The sequence below is a fragment of the Haemaphysalis longicornis genome, unplaced genomic scaffold, assembly GCF_048455015.1.
Source record: "Haemaphysalis longicornis isolate Haplotype H1 unplaced genomic scaffold, Haemaphysalis longicornis Haplotype H1 scaffold_7, whole genome shotgun sequence".
In the NCBI taxonomy this organism is placed as follows: Eukaryota; Metazoa; Arthropoda; class Arachnida; order Ixodida; family Ixodidae; genus Haemaphysalis; species Haemaphysalis longicornis.
In genome coordinates, this window is record NW_027526422.1 from 31642163 (window position 1) to 31652430 (window position 10268).

At 46.7% G+C, this 10268-nt stretch overlaps 1 protein-coding gene across 1 annotated transcript; it reads right to left on the reverse strand.

Annotated features, from left to right (window-relative positions):
- On the reverse strand, positions 1 to 7639 carry Dnalig4 (DNA ligase 4). Its single transcript, XM_077676592.1, has 2 exons — positions 6494 to 7639; positions 1 to 2198 (listed from the first exon to the last, which is right to left on the reverse strand). The coding sequence occupies exons 1-2, from the start codon at positions 7375 to 7377 to the stop codon at positions 410 to 412; spliced, it is 2673 nt and encodes an 890-aa protein (XP_077532718.1). The 5' UTR covers positions 7378 to 7639; the 3' UTR covers positions 1 to 409.
- Between the last annotated feature and the right edge of the window lie 2629 nt (positions 7640 to 10268).

The window sequence follows — 10268 nt, forward strand, 5'->3', positions numbered from 1 at the left end:
TTTAATTCTAAAAAGGGGTAGAAAATTACTATCATAGTAAAAACTACAGCAGTAGTCAAAGCTTGATCTAGCAATGTCAAGAGTTTCAAAGTTAAGATGCCAAAGAGGCTACTAGAAACACATGCACATGCTTAAGTCTAAATCAAAAAGCACTTTCAAAGCATGCCTTCATTTGCTTTGGTCATTGCGACACTACAAGATAAGTCATGCATGTGTGTAGCAATGATACTTGGAGAAAAATGCGCACCTACTTCATGCTGCAGTCCTACACTCAACTCCAACGCATGTTTTCTTTGGCCATCTCATCTCGCACAGGCTTCTGTCCACAAATGCAGCAACGTTTTTCTCTTGTTGGTTGACACAAGCAGCTTTTTCGCTGAGTCAGGAACCTTAATGTGCACATGGAAAATCAGAACCCATCTGGAAGCTGACCGGTGCGAATGCATTCATCTATCCAGTCACTGTCCACTTCAAGCACTCTATTCCAACTGCCTTGTTTGCGTGCATCAGTTGACCTCCCTTCCCCAATGCTGGGCTCGACTTCCCCTCCACGAAGCTGAACAATGAACTTATCGAGCTTCCTGTCCTCAGCCATCCTAAACTTGTGGTTCCTAAACAAACCCCACTCTGGAGGGGAAGAGAAATTTTCCCGCTCAAATTTTGAGATAAAATCGGGCAGATTACGAACAGCGCTCCACTTCTCTTCTGGAATGGTTTCGAACAGTTCTCGCAAGGAACTTGGAGTCACAGGAGTGGTGTAGCTGTCACCGTACTCATCGTACAATTTCTTTAGCCGCTCTTCAGTTTCTGCGCTTGCACTCCACAAATCTGCTGGTGCCCACGGCCTGAGCTGTGCAGCATCAAGCTGTGAAAGAAACTTTTCTGCCTTAACAACATCCCACTTTTTGGTGCCCACTACACTGCGCACCCTAAAGTTTAGCTTGTCAGCAACAACGCAGTATGTGTCTTTGCTTGGGTTCTGCACGACAGTGCCTCCAAGTTCCACTACCTTCACCTCCATCTGGTGCTTTGTGAGATCTTTCCCGCACGGTGTCAAGATGCACAACTCTTTCCCCTGTAAAATGTCGCACTTTTTTACGGCGCCAGACAAGTCGGCCGGCTGAAAGTGTGCTCCTATGGAGCTCTTGACGTATCCTCCGACACGTCTCTTTTTCGAAGGTGAACCGCCGTCCTCGTCGTCAAGGCTTACGGTGGATGTAGCCAGTTTTCCACCTGCAGCTTTTTCCAGTTCACAAAGCTCAGCATAGGACAGCACGTCTTGCCACGGCTTGTCATAACGAATGTCAACCACCCGCGGAAAACGCAGCGTTATCCCCGTCCGAAAATTACTGCTCTTCACCAGCTCGGAGGCCTTAATTTGAAGCACAACAGAGTCGGAAGGCTCAAGGTACAAGTCAGGTTTTTCTTTGTGTCCCTGGGCTAATACTAGCTTTCCGGGAGGCTTCTTGGGGTCATAAACCTTCCACTTTGAAGTCAACTGACGCAGAAGTTTGTCCAGTTCTTCTTTGCTGTATCCCGAGCCTACCTTTGCGACGGACCAAAATGATGACGGAACGCCGCTGTCATCACAGTCCCCGCTCGCAACACCCAGAAGGAAGTGGGACACGACGCCACTCCGGTGTCCTTCTCCAAAATACCCTCCGAGAATGAGCATGTCCAGATCTGAAACCAAATTGTCCACATACTCAGGTTTGAGCTTCAACCAGCCACCTCTTCTTTCGTTCGGTTTGTAGATGGATGTGATCTTTTTCAGGACAATACCTTCCTCTTGGTTCTCGATCGCTTGGTTCAGAAACCTAATGGCATCTTCTCGTGTGGACCCAGTCTGCCTACGCGAAATCTGTATTCTGCCGGGCTTCTCATTGAGAGTCTCCTCTAAAAGTTTAACGCGTTCTTGAAGGGGCTTGTTTGTAACAACTTGCCCGTTTATCAAGAGGATGTCAAAAGCAACGAAACAGGGCTGTAGTGACGAGTGTTCATTCAGGCTTCTCACATCAGCGTGAGATCCTTTGGAGACAAAACGATCGTTCCGGGGGTCAAAGCTTATCACCTCTCCATCCAGGATGCAGCTCTGGACGTGACTCCGAAAAGAGCCAGTAATGTACTGCGTCAATGAGCCTTCGTCAGCGGTGTTTCCAAAACCTGAACTGCAGTCGTGGCTGCGCCGTGTGAAGTATCTGCAATGATATAAAAACAAACATACTTTGTTACTAAAGTGTACTCAGGAAGTTAGTGAAGAAATCTACACCCGAATTTCATCCAAGAGTACACGAATGGGCAAGGAAAATCAGCTTTGTCACTAGGAGTTCAGGTTAAGACAATGATTGGACTGGGTGAGACAGGCAGTCAAGGAAAGACGAAAATTAGGTCGAGCTACGACATAGCAGCAGTTTGGTGCAGACTATGACCAAAGGCCATGTGGGTACAAGCCCTGCAAAGTTTCTCTTGCAATGAATAATGACATGCTGCTGATGATGATGAACCCAATTGTTTTCAGGTGTTGTTTTCAAGTTGCTGTAGGCAGTTTGTGCTCTTGACATTAAACACTAGTACCAAGACACCAACAGCCTGTGATGCATACCGTATTTTCGCGCGTATAACCCGCACCTAGAATGCGAAAATTTCACTGGGAAAGCAGGGGTGCGGATAATACGCGGGGTTTTTCCTTTAGTGCAGCCTCATGGCAATGTGTGTGGTGCCGTGAAGCTCGTACGCAGTAACACTGACGAAGCCTTCTATGGCAGCGATCGCGCAAAACATACAAGATGACCCTGTGTACAACAGTGAGGACTGCGGCTCAAGTGATAGCTCTAGATAGAGCAGTGCCGCTGAGTGAACTGTGACTTTTGCCTTGAAGTCAGTGTATTCTAATTGCTCTAATTGTATTCTAATTTTAATACCCTTTTTCTGACTGCATAGTATGTGATGTGTTGCTTGAGCACTAGCTTTGGTGCAGCCTTTCCTGCATCAAATGTGTGAGCAATACGCGAGGATTTTTTTTTCTTTTCAGGCGGGCTGAAAGTGGGGGTGCGGATTATATGCAGGGGCGGGTTATACGCGCGAAAATACGGTACAATGCCATAGGCAAATATTTCCCGAGCAGAACTCAAGGACAACTCTTCAAGTGTGACAAAATGTTGCACCACTGCCTGCTGTTCTATCTTTATATTGCTGCAGGGAAGATCTTCAAATAAAACAGTAGATGCTGATGCAGTTGAACTTCTAACAACAAGCACTGGTATTGTGAACTACCAAACATGGTGGAGTGAGTGCAATGCTAGGCTGGTCATGCTGCGGTTTGATAAAAAGCCCAAGGTTCAGTAAATTTCAGTTAATGCATGTTGTGCGTTGGGTGAAACTCTAAACCAAACCAAGCCCTTAAACCTCAGTGACAAAACAACTGGTAATGACTGGAGCCTCTTGTTTGTACAGTCTATTGCTGTTCCTCGTCGCATCGCCCGGAACTCAGCTGGCTAAAATAACTTCACTTGCCACCTGGCCGTCGCGCTGCTGTTACGGGTCACACAATGTTTTGTGTGGTTATGGCTTAAACCCATTCATAAATGATTCGGAAATACAAAAACACGTACAGCGAATATGTCACTAAAGGACCCATCTGGAGAAGGTAAGGTGCAGAACCAAAAAAATAGGAAAGGCTAAGATGGCCACAGCAGTGCAGAGTGTCACGCGAGTCGATCGCCTTCACTGACTGCGGCGTATAAAATTGGTACTTTTTTATTGGCAGTGTCTAGCATTCTGTACGGAGGGGACAGCAGATGTCACTCAAGTTCCATCCAGATGGAACAAAAAGCGGGAAACGTCTGAAGTTAAGTCCCTACCAAATGAAAACTGCCAACAACTGCTAACGCATCAAAAACTCTGCCACAGTGGGCTTCAGTGCAGTGATTACGCCCCCACTTCTGAACGCTATAATACAGGGTTCGAATCTCCTTACGTTCTTTTGCTTTATTTTTATTTATTTATTTTTATTTGTGCCCGTGGCCAGCATTTTGTAATTGCTATACCTCACGTCCACTTTACAGTTCACACAGTGAGGGCTACCTGTCTTGAATTTTACCCAACTGGCCAAACCACTACAGCTCGCTTAAGCCACACTGAATACAGCCACCATTTTTTATTCATTTAGCCCACAGGCCCTTACGGGCATTACATAGGGATGGGGGTGAAAGAAAAAACAAATAGCGTAAAAAACAGCAACACTCATGGAAATACAAATACAAACACATTCATGTTGAAATGCACAGTTGCACAATGAGGGTACACAGAAAGGGAGGCAATAGTTACCCAATTCCAATAAGCCCATGTACAGGTTCGAAAATGACACAGACATAGAAAAATGATTTACACACTGAGGAATAATTGTAACTCTGATGAATAAGTTGGGTGACAATATTACCTGGGAGCTGATTTCAGTGACAAACAGCATGTAAGATTCATCCGTAATTATTAATAGAAATTCAAAATTAACAGTGACTCTGGCTAGTCAACAAGCGGTAGCAGTAGGTCTGGTTAGGTCAAAATCAAGACGGACTTTTATTGTGAGTTGTGAAGTAGGTCTGAGGTAGCTATTTGGAGTTCCGCCTGGACAAAGCTAGAGTTTCATCTGATCATCTTTTATTAACAGTACGATTGACAGTGAAACTCGCTAGTTGGTGAGCAAAAGCAAATTCACCGGTTGACTAAAAATCAAGACAGGCCACTCTCATGCAAGTTGATAAGTAGGCATGAGGTTGGCGTTCCATCTGCACATAACTTAAGCATTTCTTATTGTTCTGTCTGGACGGAACAGTAGATACGGCCATTTTTAGTTGGGTACCTGTTCGCCCATTACATGTTGCAGCTTTGGATCGTGTGAGGGCCCTATACAAATTTGTGTTATTCGAAAGATTTTTTGTTTTATAGTATCCCCAGCACTTGTCCAAATTCAAACGATGCTTTATTCATAAAGAAATAAATTAATTTAAGTTAGAATTTTGATTTTCCCGCTAACTCGTGCGTTTTCGTGGTCTGCAATGACATCACAGGAACCGACTGCTCTGCTATGGTCCCTAGAAAGATATTTCTAGGGACCATAGCTCTGCAGCGATTCGGAGACCTTGTTTGCCGTTAGTGAACCTACATGGCGTCACCATACTGTAGCAAGCCATTTTCTGCCTTTGGCACGGAGCAAGAATTTCTTTCTCCATGGCCTTTGGTTTGTTTTTGACTGTATTTAAAGGGACCCAGAAAAGCCTTCTGTAAAAGTTAAAAAAGGCCTGTATTGTCACGTAGCACCAATATAGCGATGCGATGCCATTGGAATTATTGATCTACATTCAGTATTAGCTGCACCAGAAGCAATTAAATGCACCTCTCCCCACTTGCCGATCGACTCCTCCTCCCTCTCTGCTTCCTTCAAAGCAGCTGGAAACACTGGAAATAGCCATGTGACATCGCGACGCTGGACTTCCGTTCTGCGCTAGCTACATTCCTGCGCCTAGGCACGCGTCAATCGCTGCGGACCCGCCTTTGCCTCGGGATCGCGCAGGAAGGAGGAAGAGCAGCCGGAAGCCAATGGCAGTGACGCCGCCGCCGGCCGACCTCGCCGGCGATTGGGCAAATCAGGGGGCGCCTTCGCCATTTCGTCAGCCGCGATCGCCGTTGCGTCAGCCGCGGTCGCCTCGCTGCGGCGTCGCACTCATCGGTTGAGAAAGGCGATCTTCAAAAATTGTTTACAAATTATCCGTACAACGTATGGGGCTCACACTTGGCTCAAAAATCCCCCGTTATGTGTTCTACCACCTGAATGCATTTGATTGCCACCTTCGCAAAGCTTTTAGGGGTCCCTTTAAGCCTGTCTTGTTTTTGTTCACGCAGAAAATAACCGTTTCGTAAAACATAGTGCTCGCTTGACAAATATGGTCACGTCAGACACCGTTCCTTGCGTCAATCAGCAAGTGTAGTCTGTGACAACCCCAAAGCCCCGCAGTCCTGTGCAGCTAAACCAAGCATAGTGCACGCAGTACCAACAGCAGTATGCATCGGCACTTCTGTTTACAAATGCTTTTGTAACTTCCACTGTTTGTCCCACCATTCTTACGGCTTTGAAAAGAATGTGCCCTAAATTCAAGTGCAAATGGCTCGTTTGGCAAGCTTATAAGCTCTGCCTAATTTGCGTTTGCTTTTGTCGCCCTCCACCAATCCCAGAGCTGTCACATGTGACATCATAGGTTCTGTTGCGGGAAATGAGCTAGTGGGATGCATGGCCATTCCCTTTTTTCCTAATTATGTAGCTTATTTGAGCGAAGTTTACGTTAAAAGTGGTGTTAGTATGATTCTAATGAGGCAAACTTTTGAATGAACCAAATTTGTGTTTTCCCTTCATGGCTCCTTTAAAGATTAGTTATAAGGATATGATAGTTTCTGAAAAAAAAAGGCTGGGGCTGTTTTGATTAGAGGGAAACGAACATGCCTGAAGTCAGTGCCGTCCTTGTGCACTTGCAGCCGCTCCCCGTCAAACTTAGTTTCAGCATAGAAGGTCTCGTGGTTGAACCGGCGCTCTACGACGCGAGGCTCTGCCCTTTCAGCCAGCATCGGTCGCACGGCGCTGAAGAGCGAAACCTGAATCTCGTGCTGGCGGAGCCTGGGGTCCTTGAGCTCCCGACAAACCCTGGACAGGCTGCTGGTGACGTCGAAAACGTCCTGCGCGTCCGGGTGGTAGCTAGAAAGGACGCTCTTTTCGCTCAAGCCCATCTTCATCTCCTTCAGGATCATTCGAACCAGCCATTTCTGCTCGGAGGCAGTGGTTTGGCGCAGAAGCGTGCACAGTGCTTCCCGCGTACGACGACTGCCTTCCGCACCCCCGAGTGCGTGGGCGTCGGATACTTCGTCTAGATGCCGATTGACGTCGGCGATCGTAAGAGTACCCTTGTTCGGACACCGATTTCGCAAAACCAAGTATGCGACGCTGGCAAAGTCGCCGGCCTCCGTTTTGGCAACGTGCGGGGTTCGGTAGCGGAGAAGCTTTTGGCCATCCGGACTGTCTTTGCCCAGTGCGAGCACGTCGATGTACAGTTTAGCCAGTGTGGCCTCCTTGATGCCATACGCTGGCCGTTCCCGGTCCAGATGCGGTAGAAGAAGGCGCATGGCGGGAAAGAAGGAGTCCTCTGCTGCGACTTGGGTACCACTCCCGGCGTGCAGTTTGTTGTGAAATTCGCGCCAGTGTGCGACGAACTTGCCGAGCAAGCCCTGTTTGTCGCTTTTGTCCTGCTTGGCGGATATTCGGTCACAGAGCTTGCATAGATCGCCGAACGGCACCTTGTGAGCTACTGTAACGTGGGAAGTTGTTGGATCCATTTTATCACAGGAGCAACACGGTGGTTTTGTATGGAAACCGTTAGTTGCGGTTCGTAGGACTCAGAACATGGTCGTTAAAATGCTACACAAACACCGCGGACAGCCACTGGATAGTTTCTTGTCCGCGATCCCGATTCCGAACATGTTTTCTTCGCCAGTGTTAAGCACGATTCACCACTTTTTAATGAGCAATCTCTCGAAGACTGAGGGAGGTGTCGATTGCAACAACACAACAACACGATCAAGCATTGCATGTTGTCAGAGCCAATCCAATCCAGTAGAAGCCAAAAAGCGGCCACCTAGGGAGGCGCCAAATTTGTAGCTACCGCAGCTAGCTACCACACAGCTTAGAACAGAGTTTGGGCGGTTGGAGCTTTCCTTTAGTGCCATCATAAGTACTTAGTATTCGCATAAAAGATAAGCAACACGTAGTACCCTACCATAGGTGTAGATAGCGGAAGCAGCATGGTCTAGGCAGTAAACAAGGAATGGGGAACATGAGGGGTACAGTGAACTAGCCCCTCGAAATGATCGACCCCTCGAAATGATCCTTTCATTGAAGCGCAGGGTCAAACACTGATGTAGGGGAGGGAATTGGGAGGGAAGTTGCAATATTCACAGTATGGGCGTAGGCCACCTCCCTCATGTTTGATGCAATGAAGGTTTGTCGCTTGAGGTGTAACCTACGCCCGACAGCAGTGGGGTCCGAGTGCGGCTTTGAGGAGCAGCGCGACGAGCCGAGTTCCCGCTCTTTTATGTTCTCTGGGTGAGTGTGCAGCGGCCGCACGGGAATCTCGGTGAGAGCGCAAACACCCCGCCCTTACTTCCTCCTGCAAGTCTGGCGCTTTCTCACTTAACCCCACCGCCCGGATCTTTTCCTTCCTGCTTACACCAAGAAAGCACCTGCGCGGAAGTACACGGTGGACATATTGTTCATTTAATTAGGATTATGCTCCATGGTTGCGCCTTGGTCAGCTGCTTGCTACTGGCAGTTTAAGCCAAGGATGTGGTGATCATGTATGCGTTACTTGTGATACGATGTTATTTTGGTACGTTGTGTGAGCCCGTCATTGAAGCAATAGAGAGTAAAGAATTGCGTGTCAAGGAAATATAATAAAACTGACCTTTTAGCTTCCTGTTCAGCAGTAACTCACAATGGTTTTACTTCGGCGTTTCCCCATATATAGCGATCGACACAATTATGGTGAAATATTTCACCTGTTCTTTGGTTATGTAACAGAATTCCCACTTCAAACTGTGCCACATCGAAAAAACATGAGGAACATTTTCCTTGTCATTTAATTGCGAACTGCTTGCAACATCTACAGCAAGCATGTGAAATTGGGAATTGTCTTCACACGTGCCACGAATCGTTTAAAAGGACAGCGCTATGAAATATGCCAGAAAATCCATTGGAAGTTGCCAAAGTGAAGTTCCTTTCTGGCCTGACACATTCATAAAATAGTCTGTTTGATGCAAGGTAGTACGTGACAGAAACCCTGCTCATGTGATTGCGCAGTATGATTGTAAACATAGTTTCTCTTGGTGCTTGTGCAGTAACAAATGACCCGTTTAATGCTAGAAGCTTTACTAGGCTTCTTATCAATGGCGACATGTGGTACTGCCAAGGCAGCACCACGTCCCATTGGACATGAACTGCACTGCAAACACGTCGCATGTCGCCTGTGCGAATTAGACTTCAGTGAGGGGCATACGACACCCCTCATGGTCTTGCGATGAAATACGACTCCTGGAAGCCAAAGGACTTCCTTGCACACTTATTAAAACACTTGTTTTTGACAAGTGGCAGAGAATCCAATGTGAAAGCTAATGCTCAGCTTCAGTGCGGTCAGCACATACCTAAGCCAGAGTCCTTTAATGACTAAGCTGTGCTTTGAGCGGCATTTGATTAAAGACGCTACGATAGACAAAAAAAAAAAAACGTCTAATTTGAAAAAACTAGCCTTTGGAAACTCAGTATAAAATATTGCAAAACTTCCAAATGAAGTAGTAGTGATGTAATGTGGGTCAATACTAAAGACAAAGTCATCAGCGTGGTAACTGTGCTCATTAGCACTCAGGTGGTACAATCAAGCATACCTGGAGGTGTTGATTGATTGATTATGAGGTTCAACGCACCGACGCTACACAGGCGATGAGGCGCACCGTAGCGGAGAGCTCCAGATTTTGACCACCTGCGGATCTTTAACGCGCGTTGAAATCTCGAACACACGGGTGTTTTTACTTTCCGCCTCCATCAGAAAAGCAGCCCTGGTGGCCAGGAATCGAACCCACGTCCTTGAGTTCAGCAGCACAATGCCTTAGCCACTGAGGGAACTAGAGGTGTCACTACAATCGCACGTGCACTGCCTCTTGCTGGCAGCCGCTAATCGCACAAACAAATCCCTGCAACATAAGCTGCTAGCAAGAAAGTGGCTGGTCGGGGTCGGGGTCAAAACTGGCATCAATGTTGTTGGGAGAAAGCAGACTTTTTAATGAAGCAAACTTCTATCTTCCCTTCATGGCCTCTTTAATAATCTGCGAAGTTTTCTTTTAGTCTGTATGCTTTCTGTAAGGCCTTAGGCGTAAAAAAGTCCTTTAAAGGCTTACCCCATTACCTGCACCACAGTGCCAAGGGCAGGTCAGGAACATGTGTTAATGGTGTTCACTGTAAATGTTTTTAGCGTAATACATGGGTCAACGAGTCTGTAAACACTTCAATAACTTACTATTTTTCTCCTAGTCTTTCCCAAAAACCTATAATGCTGAAGAAGTTGAAAGAAAAGGACCCCTAACCACCCATCCAATCCAATAAAGCTGTATTGAAATCGACTGTGTTTCATTTTGCAGCATTATCATGGAAATCTCACAGACAGTATCACAACAGCAGG